The sequence below is a fragment of the Micromys minutus genome (genome assembly GCF_963924665.1).
Source record: "Micromys minutus genome assembly, chromosome: 25".
Classification (NCBI taxonomy): Eukaryota; Metazoa; Chordata; class Mammalia; order Rodentia; family Muridae; genus Micromys; species Micromys minutus.
Genome location: NC_137960.1, coordinates 10,202,444 through 10,218,197, shown reverse-complemented (window position 1 = coordinate 10,218,197; position 15,754 = coordinate 10,202,444). Strand labels below are relative to the sequence as shown.

Here is a 15,754-nt window from a genome sequence, read left to right as displayed (position 1 = left end):
AGGACTGTCAGGATGTATAATGAGACCATGCCTACCCTCCCCACCCTGGGGTAGTTAGGCATGATCTGATAGAATGACTACTGCTTTGGAGGATGACTTAAAGGGACATGTGAGGAGACAGGCAGCCAGTTAAAAAGCCACTGTGGGTGTGCCTCTATTTGTTCATGAATGGAATAGGAGAAACTCTAAATATTGGTCCTAGTCCAGAGAAACAGTCCTGTGGGGGGTGTGAAGGCTTTAACCCTAAATCCCAAATCCTGACTGCAAATTGCAAAGAGAAACCAGACAGACACTTAGAAAACACTCATGTTTAATGACAGTCTCGGCATTTTTTAAAAAGGCTTTATACAGTGTATACACATTTATATGGCTTTAGGAGGGTACCTATGCTAGGAAGAGGGCCCCAGGAAGAAATAGCCTGGGGCAAGGTTGTGAGGTATGTGGGGCTTCTGAGGTTCAGTGTCTCTGGGAGGAAGCAGCTGCCCCCCTGGATGGCTGTGTACCTTGTGACCTGGGTTCCAGGAAACACTTGTGTGAATCACCTGTTAGAATATAATCAGTCCAATATCTCTCCATAGCTGACTTGCCAGGAAAGATACTGGCACAGTTTCTTAGATGGGGCAGTATGGAACCTTGGGTATCTCATCACCAGCACCACTACCAACAGGAACCTCAGTATAGGAACAGAATGAAGACACTGTGGTTCCTGAATTCCTGTGGGGTTCTACCTTGGGGGACAGAGATGGAGGCCTTGGCAGCCAGGTTGACTGGATTATGGGTGGCTGAAGTACTATCAGCCCAAGACCTCCCTTATTGTTACGTAATGTCAAAGCCTTTGCCTAGACTGAGACAGTTGTTGGCAGGTGACCATGACCAGCGTGGTCCTCCCTGCAAACAGTGGCTGCGCCCCAACCCACTCCCCTGAGGAGACACAGGTGCTGTCCATCCCATGCCTGATGCCCAGAGCCACAGATATGGCCGTGGGTCTCTTTAATGATCTAAGTGCCCTGGCAGGGGTCAATACCCCTAAATGCATCCAAGGTATTGTCAGCGGAAAGTATTGGCGGGCTCTGCACAGTCAAAGAAGTCGGGACCAATGGGGCGAGGAAAGCCTTCTAGCACCTTCACCTTCACAGGGTCAAACTTCCAGTAGAGATGACCTCGAAGGAAGTAGGCATAGCCTGAAGAGAGAAGGAAGTCAGTCAGTGGACACTAAGCTCTCCATGTGCCTGTCAGGCTACTAGGGGCAGACACCACGCAGGCTTTGGTCACTAGCGAATTTTTGGAATCGGCCAAGCTGGGCACAGTAGCGTCATGTCTGTACTCCCTTCAACAGAAGGTAGAGGCAAGAGGGTCGGAGTTCAAGAGCATCCCTGGTTACACACAAAGTCTGAAGCCCTGCCTTCAAAAGAAGGTGAGTAAGTAAGTTGCAAACTCCAGAGCTGGATTTGTTACAACCTCCTTTCCATCCTTTGTCTGCCCCAGGTCCAGTAAGTACTGGGAACCTCAATTCCCACCTTTCAGGAAAGCAAATACTGCTCCTGTTACCAGGCTCCCCCCTTACTTCCACACCACAAAAGGCAATACCAGAGATACAGAGCTTGAGGCTACTCCAAGTAGTGTTCCCAGTGAGTCCCAGGGTTGGGGGACACGGAGGCAGAGGAGAGTAGCAAGCAAGTTCTCTGTACTTACAGATAAGCCTAGTGGTTCAGTGGTTAGGAGCAGGGGCTAACAGAAACAATACCATTGTTCATCTGATATGTTTACTGACTTTCTTGCCCATTCCTCTGTCTGCCCCTCTGACGCTATGCTAGTAAGAGCTGTAAAGGTCAGGCCTGGTGGTGCACACCTTCGATCTCACACAGATTTCTTTGAGTTCAAGCCCAGCTCAAGTCCCAGGCTAGCCCAGGATACGCAGCAAGACCATGCCTCAAACAAAGAGAGCAGTTGTGATGGCAGGTTGTTCCGAGACCTACTTGAAACACACGGGGAGTGTGGTGTCGTGCCCGAAGCATTGTCTGCCCTTGGTAAGCACTGGCTGTGGCCAAGGGCCCTGGGCAAGTCTTTGTACCACTTGTACCCCACTCTTCCGTTTCATTTTTAACATGGGGCACAACACCCATTAGCCACCAGAAGTGGGGATAGCAACACTACACAGTTCCGTACCCTCAACTCACCCTCAGCATCCTGGAAAGCAGCATCAATCTCAGAAGGTACACCCCGCCAGTCAGTGGCGCGTCGGGGTACGGGATTGTCCACTCGTTGGGTTCTGGGGTGGAAACGCCAATAGTCTCCACCTTGGAAGAAGTAGATCTTGTTCTTCTCAGGACCCCAGACCAAGGCAGCATGGACTAGGGACCCCTGCAGGCCCAGATGGGAGAGTGGTGCAGGACCTAGAACTGGCTTCTCACCATCATAGACCCAGTACTGAGGACCTGCCAGAGAAGAGATGCTGTCAGGAGCTGCCAAACCACTACCGCTATACCCAGTCACTGTGGATCTGCTCGGCCACCACCAGGGACTCTCTCCCCGCTTGTTTTCTTTGTCTGCAGAACATTGCTGGCCAATAGCGTTTTCTCAGCAATCCTAGCCCAGAGGGATGTCAGAACTAGCTGGGGTAAGATGGGTTTCGGAGAAAGATAAGCTTAGGTTCAGTAAGCCCAAATTAAGGTTATTGTGGTCAACAGAGGGGTGCCCATTGCAGATGTTTGCTGACCATCCCAGGGTCCCAGCCCCCGTAGCCCAGGTCCCTTGGCTGCCTTGGAATGCATAAACAGGGTTCCCATGCCTCACCTGAGTTCATGAAGTCCTGCCACCTGGAACGTTCTAGGTTGTCATCTCTGCCAGATGAGAGTTGAGATCACAGGCTCCAGAGTCACTGTGCCTAGATCGGGTTCCTGCTCTGCTCTTTCCAAACTTTACTCCTTAAGTGAGTCATTCTGCCTCTGAGCCTAAGTCCTCATCTCTAAAGCCCCACCCCACACAGTAGCTTTGGCGGCCGACTATAGCAGTGTGCAGCCACAGTGTGCAAGACCTTCAGGGCTGCTCTGATCCCAAGAGTCACCGCCTCTGAGACTCTCAGCTGTGTCCAAAGAGTGAGCCCCCCCCCCTCTCTCTTGGCTCTAAGTCCTCAGGGCACCGTCTCCCTACCCACCGTGTCCCTGAGTTCTTCGTCACTATTCCTGGCTGACTTCTAATTCCCACTCACCTTGGAAGAACCAAATCTGGCCCTGGGCATCCTCAAAAGCTGCATCCACAGGGCTGGGCAGTCCTCGCCAGTGCCGAGAGGCCAGAGCAGGATATCCGGGCTGAAGTCGCCCACTGCGCAGCCTCCACACAAAGCCTGCCTTGAAGAAGAAGAGCTCGCCTCGGATGGTGGAAACTGCATCAAAGGAAGTCTCGCAGACATCTGGCGGGGTTTCCGGCTGCGGTGGGATGGAGGAGACAGAACAGAGGGCATACTGGAACCATATGAGCAGCAGGGCTGATGAGGGAACGGGGTACGGGGGTGGGGGGAGGGGAGGTGGGGGTCTCACCTCTGTCTTCCCGTCCACCTCCTTCTTACCTCCTGCAGGGCAATCTCATTGGTGTCTGCCCCAGCCTGGGAGCTCAAGGTTGGGGTGGGGGAGGTGGGGGTCCGCTGGGGCTGTCCGTAGAGGTGCTGGATGCCCCTTCGGTCATCTGGGCTCAGGCTCAGAGGGTAGCGGAAGGTGTAGAAAGGGGACATAAGCGCTTTGGCTGCTGTGGTATGCTGCAGCCCCAGCACGTGGCCAAATTCATGAGCTGCCACTTGCAGCAGGTCTGTGCCTAGAAGGGGGGTGGGGGTGAGTTATCGAACTCCACCGCTTGCCATCGGTAGCTCGATCAATCTCTAGACCCCAGTTTAAAGGGCTCCTTTGTTGCCTCATCCGGACGATGGGTCTATAGCACATACCCTGGTTGTCCCCAATAGTCCAAGTCTCGTCATAGTCAAAGTGTACATCCCCTTCTCGGTGGGTCTTAGGGAAGAAGGCATGGGCCAGGATGCCCCCAGGCCCATCAAATGGCAAGTTGTCCCCATGCCAGTACCTGGGGACAGGGGTGGGGAAGAACACATTAGAGGCTGCTGACAACTGGGACATGCTCCCAGAAAGGCCCCAGGCCACAGGTTTCACCTGGCAAAGTCAATCATGATGTCAGCGCGTCCCTCGTGCACCTCGGTGAAAGTGAGTGGAGTCACCTCACTCCATACCTGGAGGGCCTCTGCCACCGTCTGCCGTACCTGCTCCCTTACAAGCTGCCATGGGAACCGGAGAATCCTGGAGGGAGGTGGAGGGGCCTGGGCATGGGGTAAGGAAGCCCCTGAGGACTGAGGAGTCAAGCCTCCCCTGGAGCTGAGTGTAGTGACTTATGCCTTTCTTCCCAGCACTGGGAAAGCTGAGGCAGGAGGATGTCTGTGAGTTTGAGGCCATCTTGGCTATTATGTGAAAGCCTGACTCACCACCTCTCCTCAAGAAAGAAATGTTGCCTCTGGATGATCAGTGGGTGTATGTACACAGGGCTGGGCCTCAGATTTGGGGAGCTGTTTCTAGATATGTGGGTTCACCTTTGTATAGGGTTGGGTCTGTTTAGAAATAAACACTGGGAAAGATACAAGACCAGGGATCCCAAGACCTGACAGTACAACTCACTGTGAAGAACTTGTTCAAAAATTGTGCACCTCTAACTTGTCTCCAATGCCATGTGACCCTAGACCATTGTTTCTCAGGAGAAGCCTCAGCTTCTTCACCACTGGGGCCTCCTATATCGCCAACAAGTAGCCCACTATTTCTGTGTCCACCTACAAAAGGTCCAAGTTATTATGGTGGGTATGGATTGGGCAAACTTCCAGGGCTGTGGCTTTATCCTATTCACTTCCGGCCCCAGGCCTGGGCTCTCTATTAAAACCTGTGTGAACTCTTCCTCCAGGCTCTTCCGGCTACAAAAGAACATAATCTGCTCGTGTGTCTAGACCAAGGTTTCAGGTTCATGGATCGCCGGGGGTGGGGGTCAGGCATGCAGGTCAGTGTAAGGATAACATACAGTCCTGATCTCCTGACTTCTGGTCCCTACCTGTAAGTGAGGTCAGTCTTCTCCCAACGCCCTCCTGACAGTACGAAGCGCTTCTGCCGGTTTCGGGCATTCAGTACATCAGGCGGGTCAGGCACACCGCACCGTAGAGGGCTGGAGCTACCAGCAGGACTAGAGATCCGATGGGAGGAGGGGACAGATGTCAAGCTATTAGGCAGAGCTGCACGCAGGAGCTGAGGCCCTCTCCTCACTGGGTGGTGACGGTGACTCTCCTGGGCAAGAAAAAAGTAATGCAAGAATCAAGTCAGACTTCAGATCTCCAGGGCCTAAGGTTTGAGATGTAGTTCTCTCCCTCCCCCCATATTTATTTTTTTTCCTGTATGTGAGCACACTGTCACTGTCCTCAGACACACCAGAAGAGAGCATCAGATTCCATTACAAATGGTGATGGTTGTGAGCCACCATGTGGTTGCTGGGAATTGAACTCAGGACCTCTGGAAGAGCAGTCAGTGCTCTTAACCGCTGAGCCACCTCTCCAGCCAGAGGTGTGTAGTTCTCTAGCACAGCAGGCTTAGCCCAGTCCCACAGGGCTGCTGGGCAAATGGAGGAGTTTAAAAATATGCTGGCACAAAGCTGCGTTCATCACCCTGAGGTTGATTTTCTGACTCTGTTCTAAGGAATCAAGGTTTCCCTCTTGCTGCTCTGCTAGAGGGCCCTGGGCTGTCTGTCCCCAGCTCCTGTTAATCTGGCTGAGGAGGTTTAGATGGGAGCCCATTGAAACTAGGGAAAAATGAGCCTATGAAACCCTAACAGCGTTCTCCACATGTACCCAAGAAGTTTCTAAGCATGTTCCTCCAGCATGGAGGGGCTGCATGCAGCCTGCAGGATGGCCTTCAGGTTTCACACCTCACAAATGGAGACAAGACTCCGAGTAACTGTTGCCATGAGAACCCACGGTGATATGTGTTGAGCGTTTAGCAAGGGTCTTGGATGTGGGATGCTGGAAATTGAATCCAGGGCACACTACACTTGTGCCTTACCACTGAGAGGCATGCCACGCACCTGAAGCCCCAGGTCTCGTAGAGACACCCTGACAGATCTGTGACCTCCTGCCCCTTTAATGCAGGAAGGGTAGGGACAACCATTTCCCACCCTGACGATGTCTCAGGACCATGGATGTCACACTCTTCCCCTATTCTCCCTCTGGGAGGAAGTAAGTCCAATTCTCCTTTTTTGGGGAACTTTACAAAGCTCCGGCTGCCTCCCAGGTAATTTGCACAGATAATCACCAAAACTTTACCTGGGGACCCCAGAAGTGTCACAGTGAAGATGTGGACCAGGTTCTATGGGACCAGCCACAGGGTCTGTCTAACCTGGCCAGCAAGAGAGACAGATTCCTCTTCCCAACTCTATCGGGGAGAGTCAGTGACCCTCTCAAAGAATGTCAGGGTGCTGTCATTCCCCAAAAGCCCTCTTCTCGGCTACCCAGCCATGTTGGTAGAACAGCCACGAAAGGAGGAAAGCTAATGGATGTGAGCAACCCTTGCCATCTCCACCATGGTCCCTTGGATACCCCTCCCCATTCCATGAGGCACTGAGGTCATGGCCAGTAGGTCTGAGCTTCTGAAGGCTGAATTCTATTCAGCGGTCAAGGACAGCAAGTCAATGTCCTCCTTAGGCTTTAGCGGCTCCATCTGACAGGTATCAGTAGTGGAAAAGGAGCTGAGAGGCTCCCTGTAAACTCAGCAGCAGCACGGTCCCAGAGCAGCTCCTTCCCAGACCAGCTTAAGCCTTGCACTGCCTCCCACACTTGGGAATCTCCTCTTCCCAAGTTCTCAGTCCGTCCCTCCCCCCCCCCCCCCCACACTACTAGGAGTTAGACTGGCATGCTCATAGAACCCCTGGTCTCATCTACAGCCCGTGAGAGTTTGGGGAACAGTCGTTATTCTAATTTTATCCTAAATCCCCAACCTCCCAGAGCATGGACCCGGAGTCCAGAGAGGTTGAAGACTTCACCCGGGGATCACACAGCAAGCCAGACAAGACCTGGGGCTTACCGCCCTCTCCTTAGAACTTACCCGCTCCCCATCAGCTTGGCTCATCTCCAAGACACACATTCCTAAGCAACATTTAGGTTTCTAGTGCATTCCCTCTTTCTCCGCTAGCAGCCTTCCTCTGGCCTATCTCTGTGGAGGGACCTGACTCACTCTGCCCCACCCTCCAGCCGGGCAGCTGCCAACCTGCATCCTCAGACACATTCAAGGGACTCTTGGCTGAGGCAGTCTCTCGGCATAACCCAGACCCTCAAGGTCAGTCCTAGCAGTAACTCCCAACCCAGACCATCAGAGGAACCTAGTGGAAGGTAGTTAAGAAAGGGCTCCAGACTAGGAAACCACTGGGGAAGACCAGGCTGCTTGCTGATGAACCTCCCTCAATTTGCTTTTGGTCTAACGGGAAGGAAACCCGTCAGTCAGTAAGTAGTAGGTAATCGAGAGAGGGAGTCACTCGGCTAGGCTGTGTTGAGGCAGCGGAGCAGCTGACAAGTCAAGGAAACAGCCCAAACCATATACTCAGCTGGTACACAGACCACCCAGTGCTTCTGCCTTCCCACTCATCCCTGCTAGCTCCAGGAGGGCAGCTTCCCTGGTGGCTAGGTTGTGGAGCTTTCACAAGCTGGGGGATGGGACGAATAAATATTTACCGAGTTCTTTTGGCCCCCTGCTGATGGCAGTCTAGGGATAAAAGCCTTAGTGGTGACAGACCCTCTTTTTGCCTCTATAGCGTGACAGATCCTCAGTTCAGAACCCACCCCAGGCTTGCCCCTAAGTCCTGTACAAGCAAGCAAAATGGCTTGCCTCGTTTTTTTTTTTTTTTTCTTTTGTTTGTTTTATTTTGTTTTAGCCTAAATGCTCCACAGGAGGTACCGATGTTCTTTCCTGCTTTGTCCCCTTATTAAGAATTCAGGGGAAGTGCAATTTCTGAATGCTTGAGTTCAATGGATGGCTTATGTGGTAGCGGTGGTGGTGGGGGGTGGGGGCGAACTAATAACACTGTGCTCCCAGTTCTAGGGCAGGGAACTCCATACTTTGCTTGAGGTGATCCTGATCCGCGATACCCACTCCCTTCTCCAGACCCTTTGGCTTCCAAGGCCAGTGTGCAGGCAAAACTGGCAGGTGGTCCAGTATGGCTGGACCTAAGGAGCAGTCCTGGGACACCTGCCTGCCATACCTTCTTCCCATCATTCCTTGAGCTGGCTGGCTGCCTCAGCTGGCCACCGAGGGCAGGGTCACCCGTGGGCATTGTAGATCTGTGGTGGTCCCGACTTCAGCCCCAGCTCAGCTTAGTCACTACTCTGACAGGTGCCTCAGAGATCAGCTGGGGAGGATTGAGGCCGTTGGGACACACAAGCTGTGAGCCCCTCGATCCCTCTTCTCCCCCATTGCCTCTCTGCACCCCCTTTCCTCTCTCTCCCTCTTTGTGCCTTTGTTCCCCACATGCAAGCTCAGAGCCCCTTTGATTCTGACTGCCACCTGATGCTCTCACACAGTCTTTCTCCGGTGCATTTTCAGACGGCTCCCAAGTGTCCCAGACTTGCCTCCTGCAGGTTGAGGCACCCCTTTCAACTTGGGCCCCATTTTTCTCCTTCCCAGCTCTTCCTTTATTCTCTATCCACCGTACACACCTTGCAGGGGTGCTCACTGGAACCACACACCCGGAGGCTGCCCCTTTTTTACTCCCTCCCGCCCCCCCAGACTTGCTTTGCTTCATTCCAGTGATGAACAAGGGGCCCTGGCATCCACTCCTGCTACCTCTATCTACACACACTCCAGCATCCCTAGCTGGGGCTGGAGAAGCCGGTCCCCAAACTGAGTCCAGCGCAGAGTCGCGCCTCACCAGCTGCATACACGCCCCACTTGCACACCGCCAGCGACGGGAAGCTCATTAGAACGCTCAGAGAGACCTCGAAGGCATTTCGGGGACCGACTGCACTAGGGTGTCCAGGGCGCTCGGTGGGTCAAGCTCAGCCCGTGGGCCCAGCCCGCGTGCCCAGCCCTCCCTCGGGGAGGAGTGGCGGGCACTCACCGGTGGCCTGGCCCGGGCCATCAGCGGCAGCGGCAGGAGCAGCAGCAGCAGCAGGAGCAGCAGAGGCAGTGGGAGCAGGAGGGCGCGCGAGACCGCGCGGAGGAGACAGGCGGCCCGTGCCATCCGCCCCGGGGCTGCTGGGCCTGCTGGGCCAGGCCGGGCCGCCGCCCCTTATAGCATTCGCCCCGCCCCCGCCGGCGCCGGGACCGCACCCCCACCGCCCCGCCTTCCCCTGCCTTTTGTTCTAAATTCAACCGGCCAGCTACTGCGGTTTGGTTAGGGAGGAGTGCCCGGAGGGGCTGTGTCCCTTAGAACTAGGGAGAGCTGGGAAGAGCTCAATTCTGCTCTTCCAACCCCACTTGAGAAGTTTCGTTCTCCGCCAGGTCTCCATGGTGGCTTGACTTCTTTTAGCCTGTGGCAGGTGGTCAAATCCCCAATTCAAATGTCCCTAGCTAACAGGAAGGTGGTACAATAGTTCCTGCAAGGAGCCAACTATTGAAATGTGTGGGAAACTGAGGTATATGGCAGAAGTTGGCCAGCCTCACACCTTAAGACGAAACAGAGACGGGACTGGAAAGATGGATCAGTGGTTAGAGCACTTGTTGCTCTCGCAGAGAAACCCGGGTCCTCTTCCTAGCACTGACGCCTTCTTCTGGTCTCCACTGCTGCACACATACACACGCAACAACGTCAGGCCAGAGACAGTCAGAGAGGATCTTGGAGGGAGGGACCAGACTTTTCTGTACTAGCAGACAAATAGGTCAGCTGTCTGGGAGGAGAGGGGCAGGGATGTTTGAGTTGGACACTGGACTCTCAGGTTGTTCCTTGGCCGGGGGGCACACTAGCCAACAGGCTTTTCCTGACCAGTCAGGCTCAGCCATCCGAGACACAGACAGCAGCAGATCTGAGAGGGAGGCCCACGTGCTGAAAACAGTTTAACTCCTCTAATCTCTGCAGGGGGGTGTCCAACTGTGCAGCGGACCCTCTCTACAAGACACTGCAGGCCTCTCCCACCAGGCCTTCAGCTCTCTTCTGAATTCTGGTGGGCCAGTAGTTCTCTGAGCTGCTGTAAGGTGGGGGACAGAGTGCTGAGTTATACTGGCCATTTGCAATCTTTTAAAAAGCCTTACCTTTTAAAAGCTACCATTTCTTCCCGTCATCCTCCCTCCTTTCCTGCCCTCCCCATGCCTCTTTTTTTTCTTTCGAGACGGAGTCTCCTACGCATACATGTAGCCCAGGCAGACGCCCAGCTCAAGATTCCTGTCTCAGCCTATCTGACTCGTAGGATTTCAAGCTTGTATCGTGATGTCTAGGGTTTCAAGGTCTGGTTCAGCTTCAACTCAGCAATGTTGGTCAAGGAATCATAAAATGTATGAGGCATTCATAATCCTGCCCCTCCCCACACATACAAGGGATTGTTTCTCTCTGTAGCCCTCGCTGTCCTGGAACTCACTCTGTAGACCAGGTTGGCACTGAACTCAGAGATCCACCTCTGTTAAAGGTGTACACCACCACTGCCCGGCTCTCATACATTTTCTGACATGTATAGAAATATGGCATTGGGCTGGAGAGATGGCTCAGCAGTTAAGAGCACTGACTGCTCTTCCAGAGGTCCTGAGTTCAAATCCCAGCAACCACATGGTGGTTTACAATCATCTGTAATGGGATCCGATGCCCTCTTCTGGTGTGTCTGAAGACAGTGACAGTGTACTCGTATACATAAAATAAAAAAAAAAGAAAAAGAAGCCAAGTTTGGGACACCGGGATGGGCAATGTGTGGTCCTGAATAGTTTTGATTCCCTGTTCCCTAGGCTTTTGAATTTTTCCCGCCAGGTGATCTCAGTTGTTACAGTAAACACTGTCAGAAGAGGAGAAAGAGAGCTGGAGAGGTGTCTCAGCAGTTAAGAGCACTGACTGCTCTTCCAGATGTCCTGAGTTCAATTCCCAGTAATGAGATCTGTTACCTTCTTCTGGTGTATCTGAAGACAGCAACTGTGTACTCACATACATAAAATAATAAGTAAACGAATAAATAAATCTCCTTTTAAAAAAAGAGGAGAAAGAGCTCGAGGCTACTTTGTGCCTGCTCTACTTCTGGCCAAAGGTTATTTTTATTTGTTTTATTTTGTTTTGTGGGAGACAGTTCTGTGTAGCCCTGGAACTCGGTCTGTAGACCAGGCTGACCTAGAACACACCAGATCCACCTGCCTATGCACCTCAAGTGCTGGGGTTCCGGGTATGTGCTACCACCATCCGGCTCTTTTAACCTTTATTTCTCCCTACAATTTTGGCATAATCCCAGCTAAAGGTCTCTGAGGAAAAGACTGTAAAAACCAAGTTCCAGAGGACAGGGAAAGGCCTTTGGTGATCCCGAGATGATTATTGTCAAATTCTGTCTTGTGGTGGGACTCAGAGAACACAGCCTGGCCTGGAGTCTCCATTCTCTTCTCTGCTGGTGGTCAATGTGTCTTTTCTTTTTCCCTCCTGGTCTCGTGGCAAACCCCTATTCCACTACTTGGGTTCTGCGACGGTCCTAACAGAAAGATCTGCTCTTGCTGCCCCTTGCTAAGCCTTCGACTTTGCAAGGCTGACCCGTGTCCCCGAGACTCTAGTAGCTCCGCCCTGCATTGGGTTGGCTCAGGAGTCCTAAATCCAGGAGGTTACTGGAAGGGCGAGCTTTGGCCCCTCCCACATGCGGGAGGCGTGTCCCAGAGACCCCGCCTCAGATCCCGCCCATTTCACCTGACTCCTGGGACGCCGCCGCGTTAGTTCCACCGCACCGAGCAACTGCTACGGTCTACGCTTCTTACTCAGCTCCAGTTTGCTCCCACCGTTGTCATGCCTCGGGGAAGCCGCAGTGCAGCTGCCAGGCCGGCCAGGTGTGAGGGGGACCGGGACCCCGTGGGGACGGGTAAGGGAAGCGTGGGTACTCTCCCAAGAGCGTCCGCAGAATGACCTTGGAGTCTGCTGCGCCATGTTGGCTGGGGGAGGACGGGACGCAGAAGCACGAGTCTAAGGCGAAGGTCGCCCTGGTCCCTGGAGTAGAAGGGTTTGTTCCCGGAACATTAACCATGTTTCTCTCCTCTTGCTTCCTGCAGCCGCCCAGCCCACCCTCCTGCGCACCCACCACCCTCAGCGGCCGCCCCCGCTCCTGCCGCTTCAGGCCAGCCGGGTCTTATGGCTCAGATGGCATCCACCGCCGCAGGAGTAGCTGTGGGCTCAGCCGTAGGGCATGTCATGGGTAGCGCCCTGACCAGTGCCTTCAGTGGGGGAAGCTCAGAGCCTGCCCAGCCTGCAGTCCAGCAGGTGAGCAGGAGGGCTTAAGAGAAACTGAGGCAGGATTGGCTCATGGTTGCAGAAAGAGATGCTTAAGTGTCCAGTGAGGAATGACCCAATATGTTCAGAGTTGCCTCAGGCCCAGAATTTTGAGGGTCCTAATCCTTATGGTCGTTAAGTCTACTGTCACTCGATAGAAAGCTCGACCTCATTTGAAGGCAAAATATCTGTCAGAGATTGACACCCACTAGATCTTTTAAGAGAGAGAACACTCAAGCTCAGATAGGCCCAAAGACTTGTCCAAGAACTCCTGTCCCTAGCTGAGCAGTATTTCCCAAACCCTTGTTCTCACCAAAGCCCAGCCTGCCTTCACGGCATCTGTTCCCTGGTGACCTGTGCCCCACAAGGGTTCTGACACTCCCCACCAATCTTGAGCCTAATCCAAATGCTAGTTAGCAGTGTGAGTCCTAGGTCAGGAGAATCATCAATGTGTCGAGCCAGGAAGGTGTTGTAATTTGGGGTAAGGCTTGTACTCCGAACACGTGCAGCTTTTTCTAGAGCCTTCTCTTCCCCCTCCCACATTTGCCCAGTATGTCCATTTTAAGGCAGAAAGACAACCCCATCTTTATCTGTTGAGCAACCTTTAAAGGGTGGCTGGTTCACCCTGTACTGGGGATGAGGTTAGACAAGGGAGGTCTAGTCTTGGATCACTCAGCCTGCCTTGAACCATCCTTGGGGTGCCAGGACTAGGAGCCTGGAGAGTCTGGAAGCCTCCAGCTTTGGCACTTAATTTTGGGTACCAACTTTGAGCTGACAGTTGCTTGGCTGACGGTTGCCTCTTACGTTCTTCCCCAGGCCCCTGCCCGTCCTGCCTCCCACCCCCTGCAGATGGGCCCCTGCTCCTATGAGATCAAGCAGTTCCTGGACTGCTCCACCACTCAGAGCGACCTAACCCTATGCGAGGGCTTCAGCGAGGCCCTCAAACAGTGCAAATATAATCACGGTGAGCCGTTGTTCTGGTGCATGTGGGGTTGGGAGGGGCGTATCCTCTGGTACCTGCGGGCTAATTCCTGGTCTGTGCTGTGGTTCCCTCCACAGGTCTGAGCTCCCTGCCCTGAAGAGACTGTGGGCTTGCTCACCCCTTCACCGACAGCACGATGGAAGAGGGTCCTTGGGACTGGTTGTAAGAAACAACAGTTCTCACCCCACAGAATAACAGGAGACATACATGTTCAATTAAAGAATTTACTTTAGACCACATCCTGCCGTGTGCCCACTTACTGCCCTGACTGTTGGGAAGCTGGATGGGGGGGAGATAGGTGGATGGCTGTCTCAGTAATGTACTTGGTGTGCCTCATCTTTGTAGAGGTGGGAGAGAGGAGTTGTCTCTGTGGGAAGAAATCTTGTTATATAACCCTGGGCTGTCCTTGAACCTCTGTGGTGGGAGGCACCCTATTATCTGCATCGTGGATAACCAAAGACAGTCTGGAGACTCCTAAGTAGGGAGAGGGTGAGGCATTTGTAAGTGGCCCCTGGGACCTGAAACCTCAAGAGGAGCCTGTTGTCTCTGCCCACAGGAACATCCGTGCCTTCTCTCTTATTTTGTCCTTGGATCTTTTTCTCTGCGCTCAGATGGGGGGAGTTGGGGGGGTGCTCTCACATCCTGTCTGTGACCTTTCCCTTCTTGCTGATGCAACTTCTTAGTAACACTAGGTTCTGAAAGAGGAGTCCTGCTGGATTGCTGTCTGTTTGCGGTAGCTCATGATGCAGAGGTCAGGGCCAGTCCCCTTGGATCCAAGTCCAGTTTGGCTGTGGTGTACCAGGTCATAGGACCTGTTGGAATGGAAGCAGGACCTTCAGACCCCGGCTCAGACTGTTTCATCTCATAGTCGTTACATTCACTGGGTTCACTCAGCAACTATGCACTGAGCACTTACTGTGGTCTAGGCTCGAGAAAAGTGTACCAGCTTCCTAAACTCAGAGCATTTCTAGCTCTAGTTACAATGTATCCCGCGTCCTGGGTGAGTAGACGCTTGAAGGTTGCACCTCCCAACACGAATGTCTGTCTCTCAGTAAAGGGTCTCCCTTTTGGATCTTCCTGGGTTTTCCCTACCTTTTCTGTAACCGGCTCTAGCTCCGGTTAACGGTTTCTAAATGATAGCGAGGTCACCCTTCGGGACTTTGAAGGAGGACCTTGTTCCCGGTGGCCGCGCCGAATGCCTGTGCGTCTTCTCTGACCGTTGCTTGTGGTTGGAGAGCCGGAGAGCCAGCACAGCTCCTCTGGAAGGCCCAGGAAATCCTGTTGGGATGCTGGGCAGATGTGTCCCCACCCAAACCTATCTTAATACTCACCTGCTAACTCTGGATACTGGTCATCCAGATTGTCCAGTAGCGACTCGTAGCGAGTAGGGGTCCCATCTTTCCCCTCTACAGAGTGCAGAGAGGGCAGAGGACCCTAGATTATCTGCTGGCCCCCATAATACCCTTTATTTTGTATCTGCTTCCTGGCCCAGGCTGGGGGTTAGGACAAGCATTGGATAGGGACAGTTGGGGACAGGACCCAGCCAAGGTTGAGACTAAACAGGATCTTAGGTGGTCTGAGGCCTGCTGTCCCTCCCGTATAGTGTATCACATCTGCAAAGGAGAGTCTTGGGCCCTACTTACTAATGACCTGTACCAGGACATAGGTCCCTTGCTCCTGTAGCAGGGAACAGGCCATGGAAGGGGGCTGGGTGATCTCTTCTAGTTTTACCAGGTGCCCGTCCTCAGCCAGGAGGGCAATGGCTACTGGGAAGATAGAGGAAGAAACTGAGCAGGCTGTATCCTGGCACGGGACCCTAAATCCTTCCTCCCCAGGCCTTCCAGGTCTTCTTACCTTCTGGGGGGACCTGAGCCTTCTGTTTCAGATGCACAGTGAAGTTCGCCAGGCCACACCAGGGGTTCACCAGCTCCCGGCAACCAGCTAAGGGAGGGGCAGAGATGGGTGGGTAGAAGTCTTGGCTTCCTCCAACTAAGAGAACTTCCACTCCCACGCCCACAGATGCCATTAGGATTATGGGGCTAAGACTCAGCTTCAGACCCAGTACCCTAGGCAAGTGCTGTTCAAACTGCGGAATCTTTCGCCCACCTCTTGCTATGTAGAAGGTTGGGGATCACAACTGAAGTCCTCCCCAGACTCTGGTCCTTTCCTTTTGGGAACAGCTTTCTCAACTAACCATCCCCCTTCCAGTCTGTCTCTCTCCTTCCTAGGTCTCTTGGATAGAGGGAGACATAACTCCTAAACATGGCCCCCTATGTTCAGGGACTGGCCACACTGCTTACCTCCAAACATCACAGTGATAAACAT

General features: G+C 53.3%; 3 protein-coding genes across 3 annotated transcripts; 1 reads left to right on the top strand and 2 right to left on the bottom strand.

Moving 5' to 3' along the window:
• Positions 1-328: 328 nt before the first annotated feature.
• MMP11 (matrix metallopeptidase 11) lies at positions 329-9,279 on the bottom strand. Its single transcript, XM_080938292.1, has 8 exons — positions 9,133-9,279; positions 5,092-5,321; positions 4,155-4,298; positions 3,935-4,068; positions 3,566-3,807; positions 3,209-3,425; positions 2,178-2,435; positions 329-1,181 (listed from the first exon to the last, which is right to left on the bottom strand). Exons 1-8 carry the CDS (start codon positions 9,253-9,255, stop codon positions 1,048-1,050), a joined length of 1,482 nt encoding a protein of 493 aa, XP_080794418.1. The 5' UTR covers positions 9,256-9,279; the 3' UTR covers positions 329-1,047.
• A 2,580-nt stretch (positions 9,280-11,859) lies between these two features.
• On the top strand, positions 11,860-13,668 carry CHCHD10 (coiled-coil-helix-coiled-coil-helix domain containing 10). Its single transcript, XM_080937533.1, has 4 exons — positions 11,860-12,011; positions 12,231-12,438; positions 13,264-13,411; positions 13,507-13,668. Exons 1-4 carry the CDS (start codon positions 11,971-11,973, stop codon positions 13,524-13,526), a joined length of 417 nt encoding a protein of 138 aa, XP_080793659.1. The 5' UTR covers positions 11,860-11,970; the 3' UTR covers positions 13,527-13,668.
• An 880-nt stretch (positions 13,669-14,548) lies between these two features.
• On the bottom strand, positions 14,549-15,754 carry LOC308436861 (uncharacterized protein C22orf15; the record flags this gene model as incomplete). The annotated part of the gene is made up of 5 exons (XM_080937859.1): positions 14,549-14,688; positions 14,761-14,835; positions 15,073-15,195; positions 15,284-15,370; positions 15,730-15,754. The coding sequence occupies 5 exons, from the start codon at positions 15,752-15,754 to the stop codon at positions 14,549-14,551; spliced, it is 450 nt and encodes a 149-aa protein (XP_080793985.1).

Bases quoted from the DNA above. Each gene is read 5' to 3' on its own strand.
- CHCHD10 (XM_080937533.1), top strand. From the start codon at position 11,971: ATGCCTCGGGGAAGCCGCAGTGCAGCTGCCAGGCCGGCCAG. The intron at 12,012-12,230 runs GTGTGAGGGGGA...TGCTTCCTGCAG, and splicing joins GCAGCTGCCAGGCCGGCCAG to CCGCCCAGCCCACCCTCCTG. The intron at 12,439-13,263 runs GTGAGCAGGAGG...GTTCTTCCCCAG, and splicing joins CCCAGCCTGCAGTCCAGCAG to GCCCCTGCCCGTCCTGCCTC.
- MMP11 (XM_080938292.1), bottom strand. From the start codon at position 9,255: ATGGCACGGGCCGCCTGTCTCCTCCGCGCGGTCTCGCGCGCCCTCCTG. The intron at 4,299-5,091 runs GTAGGGACCAGA...ACCTCCCTCCAG, and splicing joins AAGACTGACCTCACTTACAG to GATTCTCCGGTTCCCATGGC. The intron at 3,808-3,934 runs GTATGTGCTATA...CCCCCCTTCTAG, and splicing joins GACTATTGGGGACAACCAGG to GCACAGACCTGCTGCAAGTG.